Source organism: Mya arenaria, chromosome 1 (assembly GCF_026914265.1).
Source record: "Mya arenaria isolate MELC-2E11 chromosome 1, ASM2691426v1".
Classification (NCBI taxonomy): domain Eukaryota; kingdom Metazoa; phylum Mollusca; class Bivalvia; order Myida; family Myidae; genus Mya; species Mya arenaria.
Genome location: NC_069122.1, coordinates 31,371,866 through 31,397,299, shown reverse-complemented (window position 1 = coordinate 31,397,299; position 25,434 = coordinate 31,371,866). Strand labels below are relative to the sequence as shown.

The 25,434-nt window shown below is 35.5% G+C and overlaps 2 protein-coding genes across 5 annotated transcripts; both read right to left on the bottom strand.

Annotated features, from left to right (window-relative positions):
• Positions 1-456: 456 nt before the first annotated feature.
• LOC128240829 (uncharacterized) lies at positions 457-9,429 on the bottom strand. Its single transcript, XM_052957748.1, has 7 exons — positions 9,140-9,429; positions 6,511-6,598; positions 4,537-4,667; positions 3,242-3,326; positions 2,473-2,597; positions 1,988-2,114; positions 457-742 (listed from the first exon to the last, which is right to left on the bottom strand). Exons 1-7 carry the CDS (start codon positions 9,307-9,309, stop codon positions 677-679), a joined length of 792 nt encoding a protein of 263 aa, XP_052813708.1. The 5' UTR covers positions 9,310-9,429; the 3' UTR covers positions 457-676.
• Positions 9,430-12,374: 2,945 nt separating this feature from the next.
• LOC128242244 (phospholipid scramblase 2-like) lies at positions 12,375-23,439 on the bottom strand. Of its 4 annotated transcripts, none has more exons than XM_052959366.1 (11): positions 23,290-23,439; positions 21,906-21,976; positions 20,514-20,651; positions 18,835-18,966; positions 18,549-18,626; positions 17,252-17,328; positions 16,696-16,826; positions 16,374-16,482; positions 14,964-15,066; positions 13,493-13,551; positions 12,375-12,632 (listed from the first exon to the last, which is right to left on the bottom strand). In XM_052959366.1, the coding sequence occupies exons 2-11, from the start codon at positions 21,910-21,912 to the stop codon at positions 12,549-12,551; spliced, it is 918 nt and encodes a 305-aa protein (XP_052815326.1). In that variant the 5' UTR covers positions 21,913-21,976; positions 23,290-23,439; the 3' UTR covers positions 12,375-12,548. The 4 variants fall into 4 exon arrangements, with proteins under 4 accessions (XP_052815326.1, XP_052815401.1, XP_052815476.1 ...); XM_052959441.1 differs by lacking the exon at positions 23,290-23,439 and adding an exon at positions 22,151-22,250; XM_052959516.1 differs by lacking the exon at positions 23,290-23,439 and adding an exon at positions 22,123-22,201.
• Positions 23,440-25,434: the final 1,995 nt, after the last annotated feature.

Genomic DNA, 25,434 nt, shown 5'->3' with positions numbered 1-25,434 from the left:
GAAGGAAACGTGCTTAATTTGAAATGTGCAGAAAACACGGTATTTCTACCTTATGAGACGATAGTAGATCGCACTAAACTTGTTAGCACTCACCAATCATTTTGCGTTTTCAGCTATTAAATACACGGTTACAATTTCGTTATCAGTAATTAAAATTTTCCATAAATGCATTAAGTAAGTAGTTTAAGGTTTAGCACTCAAAGTTTATGTTTGTTATACATGTGTATGTGTTGATTTGGAATAAAAGTGTCACTTTAATGAATCGACCCGAAGGCTCAGAAAACTGAGTTCTTAAATGTTTTAAAAGGTCTATACATTTGTATAACTGGTTTACAGGTCAGTGATAATATGGCTATTGTTTTACAAAAGATGTGTGCCTTTTGTAGTACGAACGGATCGGGCTTGTTGAAACAAAAATGAATCGGTCAATGACAACAAAAATGAAAACTATTAGAATTCAAAGTAACATTTTATTCACAAAATAGGTAATGAAACTTTTCGAGTCCAAAGTCGATAAAAAAACTTTCTTAACATTTGCAAAGTTTTTTTAAACACTGAACGTGTCTGAAAGCATGTTTAAAACAATTTTACCTGAAAAAGACAAATTTATCTAAATGTTTTTTATTTATCCTTTAACTTCAATAATGTATCATGTCGATTCCTTAAATTATTTTTACTAAATACTATCGTAGGTAGCGTCTTTCCTTCGAAGGACTGTGTTTGTAGCAAACTTTCCACCGTTCTGAAAAAGAAGGAAAAAAATAGTTTGTAAATATCAACCATTTAGCAAAAACTAACAACTGCATTTAAATATATTTTCTAGGTGCGCATCAATGCATACACAAAGATGGATTATAGTATGCACTGTTTGCCTGTATATGCACGGTAGAATGTTCAACCTTGTTTAAAATCACCCTCCCTTTGTAAATTTCTTCTATGGGCCAGAATGTAATACCAATTGTCCATCTTTTTTTCAATGGCAGCCAATGGTTTATTCTTTCTCTCAAACCCAGAGAAACTATATATTTGAAGTTTGTTTCTGCGCATGTGCTCTGCCCTTGAAGTTCCGAGCAGAAGTAAAATGTAAATCAACCTTTGGTTTTTAATTGAAAATAATCCCTGTCTTTTTGATAGTGTTTGTACCTACATAAATGTTTCAAGCACATGATGGCGTTTGATATGTAGCTCCAAAAATGAGGCGAATGTCTGTACGATAACTACGCTTGTCATACTCCCCTACTTGGACCACATATGGCTACCCAAAGGAAATACACAACGACAGGACGACCCAAGAAAATTAATTGTAATACACATGTATGTTGAAAACTAAGATGTACATTTCTGCTTTTGCTTCTTTTAAAATATGTTTAATTTGATCCTATTTACATTAGAAAAGCACATGCTCGTCGTTTAATACAACACACGTACAATAAGCAAAAACACAGTGCAATACAGTGTCTATAGATAGTAATGCGTGCGTCACTGTACTATTACTAATACAGGTCATAAGAAGATGAGTTAGCGGCCATGTAGCTCAGGGATGATGTTTAATATTCATCTTAAGTTCATCTTATGGTCATACATCATTAACTTCATTCACTCCATTGGTCAGTTATTAAAAACCAAAAATCCGATTAGCTACATAGTTCTTATTTCCCATTAAGACCAATATTGAATACCAGTCCAGTCGATTGAACACTCGCCCTGTCAGCGGGCGGTTCGAGTCTAGCACTTTTTCTCATCCTGTGACATTTGGTGCCCAAAGTATGAGTACTCAATATCCTAGATTTGGTTTTGTCGATAAAATTCTGAACAATCATCTTGTTCTCTATCCTGGAAATTGGGGAGCGAGTTTCTGCATGGCAGGGAAGCACGTCACGGTACCGTTAAAACAGATTGAGCTCTCGTTATGTCAGCGGAAGGTCTCCGGTTCAAGACTCGGTCTGGCTGCACATTTCCAGACCCTGTGTCACAAAGATTTGTTTACCTTTACTAAAACCGGTACTGATCTCCAGAACGTCAGATTGGGAATGACCTCAGCACCTTCCTTTTTCTTCACAAACTTCATAAAGATGGCACCAACAACTAAGTAGAGTATCAGGAACGAGAAGAGCCTGAAGAAAAAAAAATGTAAGCGATAGCTTTGATTACTTCTGAGAAATTGAATGATGAATCTTGAAAAACGCCGTCAGGTAATTGCAACAGCGTCTACGACAAGGACCAAGTGCTAATCTTCTGGGGTTTAGGTGGTAGACAACCCTGGTAAATCTCAATTTCGAAAAAATGCTGTAATCTATGTGATACATCAGTAGGTAAGATTCGATGCGTTGTAAACAACGATGTCGATTTTATGTAAGTTTTTGACAAATTTCTTTCTTGCAATAGTATCAGTCCGTGTCTAGCCCTTTTAAGCAGTGTAAATGGAAATAGAACTGTTTATGGCAAGAGTCATATAGAAAGTGGAATACTTACGTTATGCAAATGGCAGATCCGATAGACAACCCTGACGCACCACCACCACTACCACCACCGCAATTTTTGGGACCTTTTGAAGTACATCCATCTGGGCATGCGCAAACAGATGTTAGTGTGTATTTCTGAAACACGTGTTACATGTTGATAGGTAAGGCAATTTCAAATCATATAGGGCTACCAACTGTAGCAGTCACACCGTAAGTCAGTCAAGATCTTGAGCGACTTAACTATTCTCATTGCAGCGTGCAAACAAGCCTTCACAAGGAATCACGGATTTCATCAATTATCAAAATATTTGTGAGCTAAAGAAGGCATATTATATAGGATACCTTATTCTCGTTACAAATCAACATAATCAAATAAAAAAACAAAAACTATTGCGACAATCCTAACACTCAAGGCTAATATCCGAGCTTGCTGGAGATGGCCGGTTAGTTACGACTGCATTTTATTTATACGCCGCATTGACACTGTGAGTAAATTCACAGGTTTCTAACGTGAACACTTTTTTTAACTTATCCCTTCAAAGACAGTAATTTGTACTTCGACCTTGATAAGTACATGTAATCCTTCAAGCCAAAGAAGCAATATAGTTAAATGTGTGGCTGTGAAAACCAAATTCCAAATGTTCTTAAAAAGAATACATACACTTAGTTTATGTAGAAATAACATATTATATTAACAAGTCATTTTATTTCAAAAGTCGCCTTTGCAGATTCAGATATAAGCAAACATTATATTATTTTAGTATAAAAGGGATGCATACAAACTCGCCAGCATCCTGGGCGCCGTTGGCTACAACAGTAGGAGAACATGCGCTCTGGTCGCACTTCAGGATAACCTCGGACAACCTGCAGGGATTTTAAAAAAATGCCAAATTTAATATGATGAAACTTCGTGCATATATATACAAAACATACTCCAGTGGCATAGCTAGACTAAATATATGTTAGTCCTGGGTATCTGGGCATATTCAACCTGAAAAAAAATCGATCAGGATTTCGATTTTGAGAGCGTTTTAAGGCAAAATAAGACATAAAACTATTTTATTAGTTCAATATTTGCATGAACCTCAATATTTAGTGCTTTAACACATAGTTCTACTGCTCTAATTCAAAATGGTATACGTAAGTATTATACCTCACTAGACCTGCCCATGCTAACTTCTCATGTAACCATCATGTGCAATTTCATATTATGATAATACCTCACGTGACCTGTTGACATGATACTGTCACATAACACGCGCGACAATTTTTTGTTTTCAAATTCTGAGGTGAAAAGCGCTTGATAAAATATGTTGTGAATCTGTAATTTTCGTTGTTACTTGTTATCAACTTTTCCAAACTTTTTCAATACAATTTGTTAATTTGTTTATCAATGCTGTCTTTGCTACATTTTTAGACTTTTATCAATTGTTACAGAATAAAGTGATTACAAATGTACACTTGACAGTTGTGTGATGATGAAAGGACTATATCTTTTATTGTGCTCGTTATAATCAAATAATTGTGCATGTCTGCCAGAAATGCTTCGCCTCGGGTAACAATATTTCCCAACTATTGACAATATGTACTGTAACACTGGAAGTAATGCGATATTTATATACTACCACACTCTTGACAGTACAGTTTTGTCCAGTTGACATGATACTCCCACATAGCATGCACGTCTAATAATAAACCTTTTTTGTTTCCCCAAGTCTAAGGTGGAAAGCGCTTATTAAAATGTGATGTAAAACTGAAACTTCCGGTGTTTGCAACTTTTCCAAACTGTTCCAATAGCATTTTTTGTGTATCAATAATGTATTTATTACATTTTAGACTTGTATCATTTGTTAGAGAAATAATTACAAAATGAATTGATTAAATTTGAAAGTTGTGTAAGTGTGAAAGGACTACTTGTAATCACGGAACTATAAACCATTGAACCGTGATATGTTACTGTGTTTTTATAGTTCAATAAATAGTGCATGTCAACTACCTCGGGTAACAGAATTTCCCTTTTGATGACAATATGAACTGTCACACTGGAACCCATGGGTATTTATATAATGTTTACCTAAGGTCTCGTATAGTTCCGGAAGTGTAGGCGACGACTACAGCGTCCTCCTCAGTGTTATATGCGAAGGCGGCATTGTTAGCGTCTCCGATCTGAATGGACTCTGACTTGTCGGAGTTGAGGATACATGTCTGAATTAAGTCGAATGTTAAAAATATGCACATGATAAGCACACAATGGGCACTTAATAGACAAACTCAGTGTCCTACTATTTTCTTTGGCCATATGTACTGACTGCAAGAATAAAGAGTCCATTTAATATCAAGTACTGTAGAGGAAATATAATTATATATACCTCCGTATGAATCAGAAAACATTGTGTATAACATAAATAGCATAAAGTACGTGTATTGCATCATGATAATACAACTTTATCGCTGTAAGTTAGAGTGACGCTCTTATTCAAAATCGAAACATTCACATGTATATCCACCATACATTTCGACTGATAAACCTTTAACTACTTGCTGAATCATTTATGGAAAATATTTATTACTGATAACAAGATTGTAACCATGTATTTAACATCTGAAAATGCAAAAATATTAAATGATTGATGAATGCTAAAATATTAACTGTGATCTGTTATAGTTCCATAGTGTAGAAATACCGTGTTTTATGCACATTTCTTTTAAATTAAATTTGGTATCCTTCATGAGAACCATTGTTTTCGACATTTACTCATCCTTTTCCGAATATTAAAACAATAGCTATAAAGGTGGTAAATCTTATGTGGGAGTAAGAGTGCATCTTTATCGACCAATACCCTGACTTTTGATGTTTGCGGCATGCATGTACGATTGCATTTATGCAACAGGGATACACAACAAGACAGTGAGCTAATGTGTGCGACAATTAAATATACACTCTTACTCCCAAATAAGATTTACCACAATTAATAATATTGTTTTAATATTCCAAAAAGGATGAATAAATGTCGAAAACAATTGTTCTTATGAAGAATAATGTGCTTAAATTGAAGGAAATGTGCATAAAACATGGCATTTCTACCTTAAGAGACTATAGTAGACCACAGTAAATCTTTTAGCATTCACCAACCATTTAATTTTTTTGCGCTTTCTTCTATTAAATTCACGGTTACAATCTTGTCAGTAGTTAATATTTTCCATAATTGCATTATTTAGAAAGTAGTTTTATCAGTCAAAATTTATGCTTGTTATACATGTGGATGTATTGATTTTGAATAAGAGTGTCACTTTAACGTTTACTACACTCATGGGTGGATACAATAAATCGGCGCCAAACCATGGTATAAGGCCGTTGATAGAGTCAAACAATGCCACTGTGAGAAGGCATTTATGGACGACTTTCGATCGTATGTACAAACATGTAGACACCAATGAATTTGAGTGAATAATTGTGTTGGCTTGACTTGATTTGACTTGACTTGCATTGGCAATTTGCAAACTTTACAGGAAATGCATATTAAGGTCATGAATGCCCTAAGAAACATACTTGGCATATAACATTATTTGAAGTTATGCAGGCATATACTAATAATTTGTGATATATTTAGCATTAACAAACTTAAGGGGCTTGTTCACGATTTATAAGGCTTAACATGGAAACAAATCACCTGAAGTTTGAATATCATACTTGTTTCAATTATTAAAGATCATCAAGCGTTCCGATATAGCTCTATTGTAAATAATGAAAGAAAACAAATTTGATAGAGCATGCTTCGTTTTACCGAAAAGCGTTAGTTACGCCATTTGAAATAAAATGATTTTAGACGTGATGTTGTTTTTTGTTGTTTGTGTTTTGATGTTATTGAAACTTTATTTATTAAACAATTAACATACTCACATACATACGTTATATCTATTACTATGTTTAATTAAAAATCTGCCATTTGCTATTTGTTTATAAAAGTTAGTAAACAAAAAAATCTATATACTATAAAACAATTGTTGCCGCCATGAAAACAATGAACAAGTTCCCTTTAAAACTTACCGCAGCCGCGCTGCATGATTTCTCTGTGAAGCCTTTGCAGGGGTTGTATGAGTAATAGTTGCCTTCCTCACTTGAAAGGTCTTTAAACCTTAAACAGGAAAAAAATCTGGCTTTACACAACGATATGTCTATTATAAGTGTCTGCAAATGAACTTAGCATTCCAAGGTTTTGAAGCATTAAATGATGTTTGTTTTAACTCGCACCATCCACAAAGCGAATTCTGGCAACGTCACACATTAAAGAAACCGCCTGTTATGCACCAATTAATTGTACCCCCCCCCCCCAGGTCCGGGGAATAGCAGGGACTTTGACTTTCGGTCCAGTCAACCCCGGCTAAAATTCCTGCCCTGCGGGAACGAGCACCCCAGGGACCCTAGGTAAGGCTTATTACCCGCTATATTTAAAGCGAAAACCACCATATTCACCCGGCACTGCGGGGCCACCTGAAAGGTAAAAACACGGACCATTTTTTTCCGGCTATCCACGGTATACCCTCGGACCTTGGGGAGGGGGCGTGGTTACAATTGACTGGTGCATTACAAACAGCGATGAGTAGGCGTATATGGTGACGTATCATGTGGAACTAACTACCGAAAACTAACAACGTCTGAATTCATGAACATCTCTTGTGGCGTTCCTCAAGGAAGCATACTTGGACCGTTGCTGTTTTTATGCTATGTCAATGATATGAGTATAAGCATAAGTGAAAAATGTATATTAATATTATATGCAGATGATAGTGCTATCCTTTTCTCACACAAAGATCCGTCTGTTATTAGTAATGTACTCGGCAAGGAACTTGAAAACTGAAGTAAGTGGTTAGTTGACAACAAACTGTCTTTGCATCTTGGAAAAACAGAATGTCTAAATATTTGGGTCTAAAAGAAAACTAACAAAAGTTGATAGCTTTAATGTAAACTGCAATGGCCATTTCATAAAACAATCTGTTAAATATCTTGGAAATATACTGGACAATGATCTCAGTGCTGCATCTATTGATAACAATATTGTCAGTAAAGTTAATTCTAGGCTAAAAAATTTATATAGACAAAATCGTTTTTTAGATATGAATCTAAGAAGATTGTTATGTAACTCCTTAATACAATGTCATTTTGACTATGCATCGACATCTTGGTACAGTGGTATATCTAAACAATTCAAGAACAGATTACAGGTCACTCGGAACAAAGTTGTCAGATTTATTTATGGCTATGATTGTAGAACTTCCCTGAAAGCCTCGGCTTTCAGTGATATTGGATGGCTTAATATAGAAAATATGATAAAGCAACTACGACTAAACCATGTACATAAAATCTTTAATAGCAAATGCCCATCATACTTACATGAACATTTTACTTTAGTCTCATCCACACATTCTTACAACATTAGACATAGTGCTGGAAATTTTAAAGTGCCATAGGCTGACAGTTTTATATTAAATACTTTCTTTTATCAAGCAATCCAGGACTGGAACAGTCTTCCAATAAAGTTAAAAGAATTGAAAAATAAGAATACTTTTAAAAAAGAAGTGAAATCACATCTCATTGTTGGTATGAAATGTGCAGAAATGGAAGAGTTCCTATTTTATTAACTGTTATTTATTTAATCTTGCATATCAGTCCAAAGATTTTTGTCATATTATGCTAAAGTGTCATATGGTTTTAACAGTCGGTTGCATTAAAACTGTAAAAGTTCGATATCAAACATTTAATCATTCTTTAACTGGTCAAGAGTACATGCATGTTATTTTTGTATAAGTAACCCTAATTTAAACAGCTTACAACTGAGATCTTGGCAAATAATTATATTTGTCATAAGGACCCCATTGGAAATAAATTGAATAACTTTAATGGGTTATCCTGTGTTATATATTTGTCACATTGAATTAAATCTTTGTGAACGCACGTATGTATCCAAAGCATTCTAATGATGTTGTGCTTTAGTATAGATATCATCACTAATACTTTGTTAAGCAGTCTGTGTTATAACTTTATGAGATATTTGGTTTGTTACTATGACATATATATGCACGAATAAATCTATCTATCTATCTATCTGTCTATCTACCGAAGCGGCGGTCTCATATCAGCTCAATGTATCCATACTTGGATAACGCTTGCAAGAACGGTTTCAATGGCAGACTCACTGTTCAAAGCCGCCATAGAGGCAGTACAAATTGACCGCCAAAGGCATTGCGATCGTACTTTAATTCGCTGCTTGGCGACCAGTTTTCACTCAGTTTATTTGACAACAGTAGTAAACTATTGATTCAGTTTTAAAATTGAATCAATTTCTAAATATATGGTACAATTTTAAGTAAAAACAAATAAAAGTTGGAAGCAGAATTCCAGTGTCAAAACGTAAACAATTTTGAGTTTGAGTTCCAAAACAAGCGAAATAACAATCGGAATAATATCGGCTATTATCCAATTGCCGTGCTTGCCGGAGATAGCCGAGTAGCTGCGATTGGTGAAATGAGGATTTTTTTTCTTGAAATCTGCTTCACAAGTTCGTCCCCTGTTTTGGGACCTTTCTATGCATGTATAAACATACCACATAATCAACTGTTCCGTACATAGATATAACGTCATTTAAGACAAGTAAAAAATAAAGAAAAAATAGCTTTACCTTGGTGTATTATCTGTATTTCCAAGACTGGTTAAATCCACGACCGTTCCATCTTCAAATTTACACGAACATTGATCTACAGTGTCACAACGTTTAGTCTGACAAGAAACACGGTTTGTCAGAAGAAGAAAAACAAAAATTGCCAGAATTATCCACCTTAAACCTTTCATGTTGCTTTCTATTAGGTTTTAACGTTGGCGATCTTATACCATCGCTTAAACGTGAATAAAACCAAATTAGTTACACAGTTTCTTTAACAATGTACAAATTCATGTGACAAATGTTAGTATCATACTACCCACCCCTATCAGTTTAATCAAAACTTTGATTTCACCCATGTTGATAACAGTAATGAAATTGTTATCGAGCGGAATATAGTTTAGGAACATATTTAGGATAATGCTGTGTTCGTGCACTACAGCAATTGAGACTGTTACGTTCTTTCTTTAAATGTGTCTGCACACTATACCAAGTTGCGTATCGAAAATACGAAATACTAATCCGGCGTATTTTCGCTTTGCCACTTGGCGCTTTTTCGCCCCGATGGCAGAAATCAGGCACCATAGCAAACCTGAAACGAAAGCGGTCGGACGACACCAATCGAATCTCGCTTGTTTATCGAAGGGGGTTGGGTGGGGATGGTTAGTGGCCTGCAGAGTTCAGTTGGTCACGTCTAATTTGTAATTGATGTCAATTTTTACCGAAAGAGGACAATGAATTTGATCAACTCAACTACGCTTGTACATAGCTCTGCATAATGTTATAAAACCGCATGATTATGTACATTTTAAAGTCACCTATATATAATTTAGGGTGTTTTTTTATTTAGAACGAAAATAAAAAAAAACATTAAATTCACAGCTATCGCTAACAAGCAGTACGACAGAATAATTAGACGGTATTGACGGTTTTTCTCGGTATCAGGGGCCTTAAACACTTTAAGTGACACTCAAAATGAATACAAAAACATATACATGTACATAGATAACAAATATAAATTTTAAGTGATAAAACTTTAACTACATTCTAAGTAACGCATTTATGAAAATTATTAATTCATGTACTGATATCATGTACTGGTATTATAACCGTGTAATTAATAGCTGAAAACCAAAACTATTAAATGATTGATAAATGCTAAAAGATTTACCGTGATCTATTATCGTCCCATAAGGTAGAAATACCGTGTTTTCTGCACATTACTTTCAAATTAAACTAGGAATCCTTCATAAGAACCATTGTTTTCTACATTTATTCATCCTTTTTGGTATATTTAAACAAATGTATTAATTTTAGTCAATCGTATTTGGCAGTAATAGTGCATTTTTAAATTTCAATGATTAATATTGAATAATATATCAACAAATTAAAATTTCATTCATTTCTACATCGATAAGTTTCAAAATAATGCACCAGTCAATTTTTACCACGTCCACCCCCCCCCCACCCCCCAGGTCCGGGGGTATACCAGGGATTGCCGGGGAAATGGGCCGTGTTTTTTACATTCCAGGTGGCCCCGCAGTGCCGGGTGAATGCGGTGGTTTTGTCTTTGCGCCAAGTACAGCGGGGAATGGCGTGGTTTCAATTGACTGGTGCATAACATTTGACAAACCCATTTAAGGCTGCACTTTCACAGATTGACATTACTGACAATTTAAACAACAATGTCTCCGAGTCAGCTTATTTTGGCTATGCCTTCAATTCAGTCATGTAAGCAATCAAACATCATTTTTCGAACGTAAATATGTATACGATCTGATCTTGAATCAACAGTCTTATATCACTGATTCACACACCTTTACGCAAAAAGGCTTATTCTAAGACAAAAAATAGATGTCAATCTCTGAGAGTGCAGCTTTAACAGAAAGCATTTCCCTAATATATTAAAATATTTTTTCTAAGCAAATCAAGGTGTAAGGCGAAAAAAAATTGTTTGTTTCCACTAGCCCGATCGATCCTATTTATTCACCCGACTCTACGCCTTTTTGTCGTTGTGTGTGGATCTTCATTCATTTGGTATTTTCTTTAAAAAAGTGGGCAATTATTTAAGTGAACATGTTAAATTTTTACCATTTCATAATGAAATTTCTCTACAAAAGTAATGATATCCAGATATAGGTCGGTTTGGTACACAATCCCTCGGTCCCAAAAAGGGAAAAAAGAAGTATTGCCTATATTTTTTGAAGATGTGTAAACATAGAAAATGGTTTGGCCTAATTTAAACAAATTCTTTCGCCAGAGTTATGGGACTTCATATGCATGTGCATTCGTTATTGAGTCAGTGTCAAGGTAAAATATGTTTGTCAACAACGCCGACGACGGGACCAATGTTAATTGATAATGTTTCTAGTAATTTTAATTGAAATGGATATTTATGATCCGTGACACACCGAGTTATTAAAGCTGCACTCTCACAGATATACCGTTTTTACAACTGTTTTTATTTTTTGTCTTGAAAAGAGCATTTTTTTTATAAGAAACTAAACTCTCAATCAAAATTTGGTAAAAGACCGAAGGCGGAGCTCCGTAAGCTGCATAGACTGCTCTATGTTTCATTTAAAATGGTAAAAAATGAAAAGTTATCATTGTTTTAAGTGATAAATTACGTCATAAATGCTAGTCGGAAGGCAACATTATGAAGACTTTAAACAAAGATAACTTTCCTATTTCTTCACCATTTTAGATGAAACATAGCGCAGTCTACGCCTATTTCGGAGCCCCAGCTTCGGTCTTTTACCAGAGTTTGATTGAGAGTTTAGTTTCTTAAAACACTTCGACAAACCTTTTCACAAGACGGCCGTCTGACGGAGCACTGTCAAAACATTATTTTGGAAACAGGTTTGTCCAAGTGTTTGATGAAACTAACCACCTTATCAAACTCCGGTAATAAAACGAAGGCGTGGCTTTTTAAGCGGCTTAGACTGTCCCTTGTTTCATTTGAATTGGTGTAGTAAAAGGAATGTTATCTTTGATTTACGTCTTTATTAAAAGCAAAGTGTTGCCTTCTGATGTAGCATATATGACTAAATTTATCACGTGGTATACACACACTGATAGCGGAGGTTGCAAAAAACACACTGGCCGAAATTTTACACATATAAAGACTTTCAAGATCTAAATGGTTTTAAATCATTTGTGGACAGTTTAAAGTTTTAAAATGGATTTCTCCGCCGCGTGATACTTCCTTTTCTGTAAGACAATGTACTTCCGAGCGAGAAAAGAATAACCAGATATATTTACTATTTCTTTTTTTTACCTTAAGAAATGTTAAACAAAATTACTATAAACATAATTATTAAAATATAATTGTTTTTTATGTGTGTGTTAACACGAATCACAGCAATGCTTGTAAAGAGCGTCCAAATGATATTGATCGACATCACAGACGCTTCATTCTAGTCGTCCGCACTTATGTCCGTACTAGCTCACGTATGACGTCATCAGGTTCAATAGTGGCGGTTGTTGTTGGCCGTTGTTCGAAGTACATAAAGTCCTGTTATAAAAAAATGTTTAATGAAAGTGCTTGGTTATGGCGAGTTGGGGTTGTTTTGGCGAGAGGGACAGGTTTGGTGAGAGAGAGAGAGAGAGAGAGAGAGAGAGATGTAGATGGAGAGAGATGGAGAGAGTGAGAGAGAGAGAGAGAGAGAGATGGAGAGAGCGGGAGAGAGAGAGAGAGAGAGAGAGAGAGAGAGAGAGAGAGAGAGAGAGAGGGGGGGGATATATATATATATATATCATAAACTCGTAATAAAATGTGTGCATATTAAGTTTTATGATATATACTACTGGATCTTTTTATACTAAGTACAAAAATATTCATAATTTCTGACACAATAGGTTTACATTGACATTTAAGTGTTTTGAGTGTTTTTCAAAAAACTGATTCTCATTTCAGCATCTATTTCAGAAGAAGTACACCATGTATTATTTTGGGGGATTCGAATCTTACTTTTAACTTGATCCGAAGAGCAACAACATCTCACTTTAAAAATAAGTGTTGTTGTTTTTATTTTTAGATATCAGTCCTAGTGGCTGAGTCGCTACGCTATCGGTTTTTCTTAAAATACCAGGGGTCGTATTTATAAAGCATCTTAAGTCATTTCTTAACCTAAGTCGATTTCTTAGAATTTTCATTGTCAAATTAAGAGATGGATAAGTGCTGTTAACAATTAAGTATGTTTTTTTCAGTAATGTCAATGAAAATGATGTCTTTTGGAAGTTCTTTAAAAAAATATTTCATATGACTGAAGAGAAATACTAGAATTAGGAAAGTGACTTAAGTTAGGAAATGACTTAATAAGTTTGATGAATACCGTCCCAGAAGTTCTTTTTTAAAGCTTTGATTTTACTTACAATGAGGAAACATGCTCCAAGCATCGTCGCCTTCATCTTGACGTCCAGATCCATGGGAACTAAAACAGTTATTCAAATATTTTTGTAATTCTGATTCATGCAACCGGAACGCAAAGTATACAACCCAAACATGTATTATACAGGTCTATATAAAAGTCATACTAAGTCATCTGGCCCCAATTTCTCGAACTTCTGAAGTCCCTTAAAACAGGATTAAGCTAATATCACTATATTTGTTGTTCTATAAAATGTGTTTTATTTACTTCGTCAAGAACTTTTAGAAATTATGGAGGAATAATCTGCATGATTATCCGAATAAACCATTTTTCATTTATCAAAACCCATTTTAAGTATGTATTTTGGCTAATTGAAATATGCGACTTAAGCCTGTAAAGCTTAAGAAGTTTCGAGAAATTGATCAAACGTTTGTAAAATCTACCATGATGAAACAAACTTCATGATTTTGTAAAAATAAAATATCATTGACTAAAAGCAAACTGAAGAAAAGCAACAATAGGCTGTCTAAACAATTTTAATGACGGTATTCTTCCCAGATCATTATGCACCAGTCAATTGTAACCACGTCCTCGCAGGACGGGTATTTATCCGGGCTTGGCTGGACCGAAAGTCAAAGTCCCCGCTTTTCCCCGGCATGGGAGGGTGGGTGGGGGTCTTGGTTACAATTGACTGGTGCAGTATTATATAAATCACATGGCTCCCAGTGTGACATTACATATTGACAACATGAGGGAAATACTGTTATACGAGGCGAGGATGAGCATATATGTAAATTACAGATTTACAACGCTTTACAACTCAAAACTTGGGAAACCGAAATAGTCTATTTTTAGACACACGTGCTATGCGACAGTATCATGTCAACTGGTCAAAACCGTACTGGCAGTGTGTGTTGTGGCAGTAGGAAATTGCCCATGATGGGTTAATGAGAATTCAACATGTGTAGTTCACGCGAGGTATAAAAATATTAAATATCACGCCTCCATCATGAATGACGCAACCCCATTGGTCCAGGACTTGTCACGCGGTGACCCCAATTTTTTCCGTATTGGGTCACCAATTATATCGTACCAAAATGGCGTCTATTTTCCGATTCCGATGAATATTCCGATGAATAACGAACCAGTTAAACATTTGAACAGGCTTCGCTCTCATCCGATATGATTTGCTTTGCCCCATATATCCCATATCGGGTCACCTTCTAAGATTGTATACAAGATCGGTACGAAAGAAACGGTAACGCTTGTGTTTTATTGTTTCAGTCAGTGCATAATACAATATAAGTCAATATACAATATGTATTACAATCTGATATATGGGAATTGCTATACATGTGTGCATTTCCTTCAGCTTTAAAGAATTATTTGGCAAATACCTCTACTTTTCAAATTGTAAAGCCCCAGATTAGCTAATAAATGACAAAAATGAGAAAATGGAGATTATCAAAACATACATGAGATGCCAAAGTTATCCGCCTGCGTGAACATTTCCTTCATCATTCCGGCCCACTGCTTGGTGACCTTTCCCACCTCCGACCCGTCTTTGGCGGAGATCACCTGCAAAATGGGAGACAATTCGATAAAGGGAAGTAACTCAGACACGTCTCTGGTCGAGGAGAGATGATTTCAATACCATTTATCAAGGTCAGCAACTCCACTCATATTCGATCCAACTCAGGCGGATATCAATGAATTATTGTTGACGTATATCACCTGCAAAATGGGAGATAATTTGATAATTGGGACGTATCTCAGACTCGTGCCTGGTCGAGCAGGGATGGTTTCATTATAATACCATTTATAAATGCAATGTCAAGGATAGCAACTCCACTAAACTCCGATCCATCACAAGCGAATATCAATGAATGATTAATTGTTGACGGATATCACCTTCAACGGGGGAGAACATTGATATTAAACGTCGTCAAGGGTGGTAACTCGTTCCAACGGGCGTGACCTGTTTTAATTGAGATTATTTGAAACCACGTTGTCAATGACAGCTGATACTTTGTAACCCCTCAATCAGTCTATGATAAAATCTCTTTAAAGTGACTCGCTCATTTTTGTTTGGACCTAAAATCAGTTTTTTTCCGGTTATGCATCTGAAAACACTTACTTTATCATTATTTCACCTTTTGATATAGAAAGTGCAGAAAAATTACAGTTATAGCATAAAAAGTATTTTGGTTTAAGTGGTGTTCCCACGCCGGTAAAGTCAATATTTTTTTTAGAAAATAGCCGGCTAGTCCATACGGCCACAGGGACTTTATCAGTTGGATATGTTTACCTGTTAAGGTTACATTGATAACATCACGTGATAATGTCAATCAACTAATCACGCAACACCACAGCCGTAATTAATTTTAAATCGCGATATAAACGCCAATGAAAATTGTGGTCTTCAACGACGATATTTGAGCAAATATCAACATTTGCTGAAGGGTTCCAGCTTTTGGTATTTGTGTTTTAACACTCCTTACGATTTGCCACACTTTATTTTGTAATTAAAAATGCATTTTACAAACCATGAGTGAGTCACTTTTAACGTTGTAATGATTAATAATATATGTTGTCGAGGACGATAACCCGCTCATTACTCGGCGGATGAAACTAAAAACAGAAACTGATGATACGAAAAATTGTAAAAGACAGTAATATGTGTGCGTAATAGAAAAAGCGTTACACATACTGAAATATCGTTAACAAAGTCCAAAAAGTTTAGAAGCAGGAAAGATAAATCTAACAGTTTAGAATTTGAAAAAGCTGGTTTAATTACAAATGTTTGCCACAAAGTCGGTAGCGCTGTTACATGTATGTTTGTCAACGCGGCAAAGAGTATATATACAGTGGAGGCAAACACTCACTTTGAATTCGATGTCCGTGCACGGGATCATGCAGCAGGGTCCTTCTATAGAGAGAACCTCGTTCTGGTCGGCGTCCAGGATCCCAAACCGGGGAGGACAGGGGCTACATCTGGGGACACCAATGGGACTGTGATTATACAGGCTGAACGCAAATGAATATGTGATTATCTGTGTGTGATGAGGTATGCTGGCTGATTGATGTCATTGCGTGTTTACGCGTGGCGAAAATACGTTATAATAATGCGGCATATATTCGCCACCTGATAATAACACGAAAAAGTGATAATGTTTTCAAACCATTCATAGCAAACCCTTATCATACTTCTGCTTGACATATCCCACGGTGACCCCCACAGGTGCCTCTATGGCGATCACGTGAGCGCAGCAGTCCATGCATGCGAACCAGCAGCTATCACGCACACAACGGAACTCGCGCTGCAGGCGGACAACTTCCTGTTAAAAGAGAATTAAAATATGTAAATAAATGTGTTAAACTGAATAACATCAATTGTCATACAGCATTTAACGTTTTCGTATTATTATTTATCCAAAGATGACTTGACAGAAAATTCTCCATGACATATATCAGTTTTTGACGCTCCGTCAATCCTAGAACGTGACCCAACTGGCGCACTTAACAATGTTACTGTTGTACGTACATAGCCACAAGGTCATAATGTGTAACACATGTCTACATGAAGGGTTTCATCTTGGTCTTTATTCACAATTTTAGGCATTGCATCCTTGCAAATTGATCTATGTACAAGTTGTAACGAAAGTTGTTAGACGACACAATTAGCATGCATATATTTGTTAACCTTGTATCATTTAAATAATAAATAGAGCTAGGAATCTATAACTCAACAAGAATGCCATACCATTCCCGCATTGTCCGTAATGTGCATCGTGAATGATCGGTTTGCCTGGCAACACTGTCGCTCACACGCCCCGGACTCTACAATGAATGAACATGTTTGTGATCAAAAGTTCATACATGTATTCCAAATAAATTTCATCGTCGGATATCTCCGATGAAGTACTGCGCTATGCTTCGTTGTGTACTCGTCAATGAAGACAACTAACAATTCAGGCTTATTAAAGAGTATTCAATTTAGCATGCGAGTTCATTGGAAGAAGAGTTTTGCCCTGCCTCATGCATATTCACGAGATTTGGTCGGTAAATTTCCAGACGGTATTTATAAAGGAGTGTAAAAGAAGAAAATACCGTGGTTGACGACGATGTTGTGAGACTAAAAATATGCTACAAAGAAGTACAGACTTATTTGGAATTGGTGTGTGAATACGGCCAATCTGGGTTGCTCTCCGCTTAGGTAATGGTGGTGTGTAACCGTTACACGTGTATAAATTTCTCATTCGGAACTCCTCGGCCATTTTATCGAAAACAACATGTTGTTTTCGATAAAAATGGCCGAGGAGCTCCGAATGTAAATTTCTGAATTATGAATTCTTGCCTCCCAAAATAGATAAAGTAAAATAATAACAGAATGTCATCAGCCATAAACCATGATAGACGAGTCATTCCATTACAATTCATGACTGCGTGCTGGTGTGGTAATATATTCTTGCAGGCCTATAATGCAAGATGGCAATCAGACTTGAGAAAATGTTGTGTTGTACCATTCCTATGGCCATATTGAATAATATTAGCTGTGAAGCACGTTGACTTTCAGACCTAGACAAATACATTACTACATGTACTTTGTATGTACCATTCGGAACACCTCGGCCATTTATGCCGGTACATCAGAAGAAGTAGTTCGTAAGATTAAAATTATAGCATTGATTAATTGTAGTGGTTTGCGTGTATTTTGTATCAATAACTTTAAGTTGGTTGCCAATGAAGTATATTATTGTATACATAAGTGAGTTTCCCGAGAGTGAAGCCATTAATAAGTTTAACTGCTGAAATTACTACGCAGTCTTCTTGCAACGTAGTCAAGTTTTCTGACATTGTGAACCGTACATATCCATCCGAGGTTGTTTTCGATAGAAAATGGCCGTTGTGTTCCGAAAGGGTGTGGACCAGTAGTTGCAGTTGTTTTCTATTTATAGACACTATCTTGGACAAACTTCAACGATAAACCTAGACGTAACCGAGCCACCGGGGTCAAATACTAGTTAGCTTTATTGTATGATCATGTTTTGGGTACAGACCTTCCTTAGCATAGTACACCTGTTGCCCCATGCTGTTCATCAGGCGGTACTTGTTCTGCTGTTCCCAACCAGTAAACACTGAAATATATTTTATAAGAAACAGTTAACTACTGCTAAAAGTATATGCACAATTTTTGACAAATATAAAATAAACCACTGCTAACTGGAGTCAATGCCTAAAGTATGTCAGTGTTTTATGCGAAGTATGGCAGGTTAATAGCCGTACAACGAAAAACTTATTTTGTATTGCGCCTTCCGTTCCTTTGTGGTGATTTGTGCTACTCACATTCCAGCATGTCAATCTGTTGTTTGACCAGTATTTGGTCAATCTCCGTCAAGTACTCAAGCCCTGGGGGACACCCAGGCACTGACGGTTTGGGCATCCATACTACCGGTGCCTGATTCCCGCCCGGAACCCCTGAAAATACACATGGTTTAGGATATAATATACGAAATACATTATCAATTCAACGTATATTCTATGCAGTAAATTAATACCAAGACCATCAGTAAAATGAACATGATAATTAATTCCTGCTCTTTGTGAGGTTGTCCCAAAAAATATTCTTTATAACATACTTTAGCCTGTATACCGTTTTGTATATTTATTGATTTTCTAAAGCTTTAAGCACAATAAATACGACATTAATTATCATTGATTTCTGTCGCTTAAAGTTGAATAAAAGAATACTTGGTACTATATATTTACAAATCCAAGTGTAAAATATGTGTTAGTATTATCGATGGTTTATGTAAACTTTATGTCAGTCCTTGACAGAGATGTCCCTTGTCGCTTATTTTCTATAACACGAATCGTACATATTATCGAGTATGTTTTAAGTGTTACCGGTACGTGGAAAGCTGAAACGCACGTACACATGGGTTTCAGATAGTTTTCATTCGGAACACATTTAACAAACATTTGTTAAGGAAGATGAAAATAATAGAAAACTGTAAGATCAATGACAAAATGTATGTTTGCGTCGAAACGTGTCGACCAATTAACCTGCTCTGAGGAAGTTATTGTAATTATAATTTTAAGATTATTTGAAAAAAGTGAACAAAAAACTCTAAGATGAGATCTGTTATTCATTTCTTAAATAAAACCTTCAGTATTGTACAGCAGTGCACTCAGATCTGTGATCTGATAGACAGCACAGTATAATAAAGATTAAGATCAAAACACAGAAGTTGTGTATTATACACGGATGGGGGCACTTATAGAAGGCTTAAACTAAGCGATTAAATATTTACAATGACTACTCCGACAGCCTTGAGTACCAATCTAACAAATACATTGACAGAAAGAGCAATACAAATCAAAAGCTCTTTGCTACAAGCAATACAAGGGTTTATGGAGATATATATAAAAGCATAAGGAGTAATGTAACTAAACGATAAGGATAACGAACATAGCAGTAATCAATATGAGAAGCAAAACTGCATAAGGTTACTGGTAGAGTTTAACATTTAAGTGAAAACAAACGCAACTATTGTATTATAATATTCAACAGCAAGATAAGCAAATCACATTGTATGCCAGTATATCTGATACATAAAAAAATCCAAAAGCTTCACGAAAGACTAATCCAAAAGCTTCACGAAAGACTATCAAGTTTTATCATTGTAAACCGTCCTAATTTGGCTATTCTGGTATTGGCCTATAGATACAAACTATTGATAAGATAGTCCGCATGACATTAATGTATGTTTTGTTCAATGGGCCGGTAGCCGTGAAGTACTAAATAATCTTGAATTAATTTTGATTTCATTGGTTACTGTTATATGATCTGCATACTCAGAGAAAGAACTTGGCAAGGACGAATGCCATTTATATATATATACTAGTAGTTCAAGGTTTAGTTGACAAATATAGCAATATGATATATTGCCACAAAAATACGATAATTATAAATTTATGTTATGTCGTTTTCGTGAGAAACCGAAAGAATAATTGCTGCCTACCAGGTACCCCTGGCTGTCCGGTGATTGGCACACCATATGCGCCTTGCTGAGCTCCCGGCTGTCCATATGCGGGCTGGGTACCGGCTGTGTAGGAAGGAGGAGGGGGCGCGCTGCCGTCTGGGCCAACTTTGTTGTTTGCTGTGACGTTGTTAAGATAAAAAGATAACAGATGAATGAAGGCATGCTTCATCAACATAAGATTGACTTAAATTGCATATTGAATACCATCCAAGGGGCAAGATTCATCCAGAATACTAGGAGCAAATTCACTCCTAGGAGAGCTTTTTTAAAAGTAGAACTGAAAACAATCCCAAGCGTGAAATCGATTCTGATGAAACTGCCTTATATTTCATAAAGGTATTGTTAACAAATGGTCCGTGGTCTAGTGGTAACACACTTGACTATCAATCCAGGGATCGCAGGTTCGATTCACCGCCGCATCACTAAAAACATACTAGTCGCCTTCCGGGAAGGACGTTGAATGTCGGTCCCGTATGACAGTGCTATACACTGGTGCACGTTAAAGAACTAGGGTAGTTCTAACAATGGTTTTAGGCTGTCTGTGCACAATGCTCCAAAAACCTAAAATGACAAACAATCTTATCGGTAGTCCGCCCGGTAAGCTCAGTCGGTAGAGCGTTGGACTGTTAATCGGACAACCAGGATTCGATTCCCGGGCGGACCAGGTAACTTCTGTTGTGATTGGTTATGAAATCCTTTCTACGACCATTCGCACTGTACCACTGCCCCTGGCATGTACAGAAGTTGTCAGTTCCTTGCAGAAGTGAAGGCACCTAGTACTGGTTCACCGCCCAGGATAGGTGTGCGGTGGTTGAACTGTCACTCCGGGACCCTTCAATGTGCTCATTAGTATAAACTACTAACACCACCATTCATACTAGTATCTAGTCGTATTCAACACTATACTGTTCTCTGCCACGTAGAAGTAACGGAAAACATTACTCTACTCAACTGACGGTCAAGCTCAGTAAGCATCGCGTCCAGATCGACATAATATTAAAAACCTGATTCGACAGTTTGATTGAAAAAAGAATGTAACAGCTTCAACAACATATTGGAAGTTCTTCATGTAGTAATTATTTCTACATTTTTTTTCTTCAAAACAATGATACCGCAGATGGTATTTTGCCTGATCTAACTAAATGGTGTTGCAACAGACGATAGTTTCAAAAACCAGTCAATTTACCGACGAAAATGCCCGAAGTACCCTTAATAGTTTATGAAAAACGTTTTATTCTTAATACTGTTTTCATAACAAATGGCTTACAACTGCATTAATACATTTTGTAAAAGGATATTTTGAAATAAATTAAATACTTTTTAAAACATACATGTCATTGACTGTATTATTCAATAAGAATTGCGAAATACCTTGCATTTTCGTGTCTTGTCAATTGGCTTGAAAATTGAGACGTCCACTTATGTGTAGATTGGCCCGTGAACTATATAAATAAACAGACATATACAGAAATAAACACAACGGTTGCTACGTCCTGGTATGGATAAGATTAAGCGCAAACTGAATTATTCAAACTGATTAAACAATCCAAAATTAAAATGATGAAGAATTATACTGATAAGTAAATACTAGAAGTTTGTTTCCTCTTCAACCCTACATTTTTAATGAAATCTGATCCTTATAGATGGTATTTTTTCAAACAGTATTGAGATAATTGATTTTAAATATAGAACCATATCATATCACATTCTGAACGCGGAACTAAAATTTGCCTTGTTCGATTTCTTATCGAAGCCTTATTTTAAGCCTGCACATACATGTTTACACCCGTCTGATTATTTAAAGGCCTAGTTTAAGGAATGTCATGTTTGTCATGTTAATTCCCTGCTGTGCATCCCTTGTTTATTGCACTGATGTCTCAGGGTCGAATTTCCTTTGTATTTGTTTATTGGATCAGGGAATTTTGTTGTTTTATATGGTCAGTCAAATGAATTAGGCAGGAGTCAGTTAAATAGTTACATCTAAAACCACTCTGAAGTTCGTATAATAATCCATATTTAACAAGAAAAGATTCTAGTTGGCTGTATACAACTCTTTATGATCTATGTTACTTATTTTGATGGCTCATATATTGTGTATAAATTGGTTATTATATTCTATTTTAAATAATGATTATAATTATACCTCTGCTTGTGCTTTAAATAACTATGTATATATATATGCTTTGCACTTATAATTTATATATATGTTTCCAATATTCTGAAATATGATATAACTATGCCCATTGCTATATTAATAATGTAATGATAGTTGAGCACTTCACTCCCCCGAAGGAATAAAATGTATAGTATTGTATATATGTCCTCAAATTCATAAAAAAATGGATCAATGTAACAAAGCTATCTCGCATTTTTTTCTATCGCATTTTCAAGCACGCGACGTCGCCAACATGATTCCATACGTTGCCTCATGCTTTTTCAAATAATACGCACACATGTATGAAAAACATATATACGTGATAAATACACGTGTTATACCTTTAATAAGTATCATTTTAATTGCTATACTTCTGTGATAATGTTTGTGTTTTTCAACAATCATGATTTGTTCCCAGTGTTATTTATGTTAGATATGTGATTTATAAAAGACACAACACATTAACACGGATACAATGAAAGAAAAGTAGCATACAAGTAGATAAAAAAAATGAGTACAATAAAACAACAAAAGAATGCATTCAATTTAAATTCAGCAAAACAAAAAGTATCGAAAAAGTAGATCACTAGTAAAACATACCCTCTACCCCTATCAAATCCACTTTAAACACTTATGAACAGGTTATAATGGTAACTTAATTGACACAATATTGACTCACGGACGCAAAGGTAATACCCAATAGAGATAATAAAAATCGATCACTATTGGGAAATACCTGTTGATTTAAACCAATATAACAATGAGACTCGATATATGGATCGAAGTTCATATTAATCATAGCCGTATTCAAATAGTCATACAAATGTGAAAAATGAGTATAGTAGTAGTAGTATAAATCCCCACTTATATACAAATCTGTGAAAATACTGCACGTATACAAAATTTGCTTTTTTTTATGAAAATGGTGTATTCAGCAAAATGCTTCTGTATTAAAGTTCTTAAACTGAGTTTTATTAAACTGAGGTGACTTCGTGTCATGTTTTGCTATTATCTGGGTGAAAACTCAAAATGACGTTGTTTTTTATCACGTTCCTATTATGCCACAGCTTTTGAAGTTTTTACTACATGTATAATCATAATTTGGTTCCCAACTGTAAATTGATTAAACAATTTTATTATCACTTTCGTAAAATCAGATTGTCGTCAGAAAATATTATTCATTCCGCTGTGCTGTGCTTTCCTACATTAAAAAAAAACATATCAAGAATTGTGTCTAATTCCTCGATTTATTATCAATGAAAGACATACATGTACATGTATATGTCAATAGTCAAAGTATATGAAATTTATTGTAAAAAAGCAACCATCGAACTATCAGTTGAATGGCAAAACTAACAAATTTGCAATTAATAGAACTGTTGAAATCGTCTGCAAAGATAAGCAAAATTCTGACCAAAAAAATAAATGTCTTTTGTTATCGATTCATTATCAGATTTTATAACAGTAAAAGTAACTCTCAAACGTGTAAGCTTTATTTATACTCGTACTCGGGCCTTGCCCATTCGGCGAGTGCTCCGACTAGATTGTTAGTCATTTTAAGTTTTTGGAGCATAGTGCACAGTCATAATGTAACCCTGGTTTCATTAATGTGCACCAGTGTATAGCAATGTCTCACTGGACCCCCTTTTAACGTATCTCCCGAAAGACGATTAGTATTTTTAGTGATGCGGCAGGGAATCGAATCTACAACCCCTGGATTGACAGTCATGAGTGTTATCACTAGACCACGGATCCGTAACTCCCACGAGGAAGGACACAACTTTTAGAGATTTGCCAAAATTGTATTTGTCCAATGAAAAAGGACGTTACAAGAATTGAAGTAAACACGTAGCCAATGAAGTTGCGACGATTAACCGGACAAAGAGGCTGCAAGGGGCTTGGTCCTTTCAAGGTGCTAAATCTTCTTTTGATTGGCTGCAGCCAAAGTTTGGTCTAAGCTGATTTTTCTACTTATACTACAATTTACAGTTTTACAACTATCTTTGAGCAGACTGAAAAAATATCATGAATTGTAATTCCGCTGAAGATTTGGCATCTGTTTGAGACAACATAGACTAATTAACATCGAAAAGTCTGTATTATGTTTGATACAAGCAAATATTTTCAAAATTATGAAACTGAAAAAAAAACGTATGACATTTTAGAGAAAAAAGCTTACCAGATTGCAACTCATACACAGCCTTGTCTAACGTAAAACAAATTCGTTAATCTCATTACACATATTTTTTTTAAATTGTTTACAGCAAAACACCCCCACAACGTACGGTGTTCTGTAAGCCATTTACACTACGGGTAAGACATCTGGGAATTTATTTTAGGCATTGTACTACATTCTCTGGCACCAAAATGAGTTGAAATATAAGTTTAAGCCTTCTAAATTGGACCCTACCCACGCCCCAAATCCGGATATAGTACACAAAGTTCTGTGTATTGATCTCAATCTTTATTGCCGTTTGCTGTCTATCAGATCTGGGATCTGAGTGTCCTGCAGTCGAGTTCTTGAGTTTTTTTTATATAGAAATGAAGTAATAGAGTTATTTGTTTACTTCATAAAAAATAATAAAATTATTTTTACAATGCCATAGAATGAGAATTTGCAGTTTTCCACATTTGCATTCGAAAATTGATGATTAAGATCGGGGGGGGGGGGGGATCTGTGTGAGTAATCTTATATGACTGAATTGAAGGCAATAATGCTAAAATCAGCTGATTCTAAGACAAGAA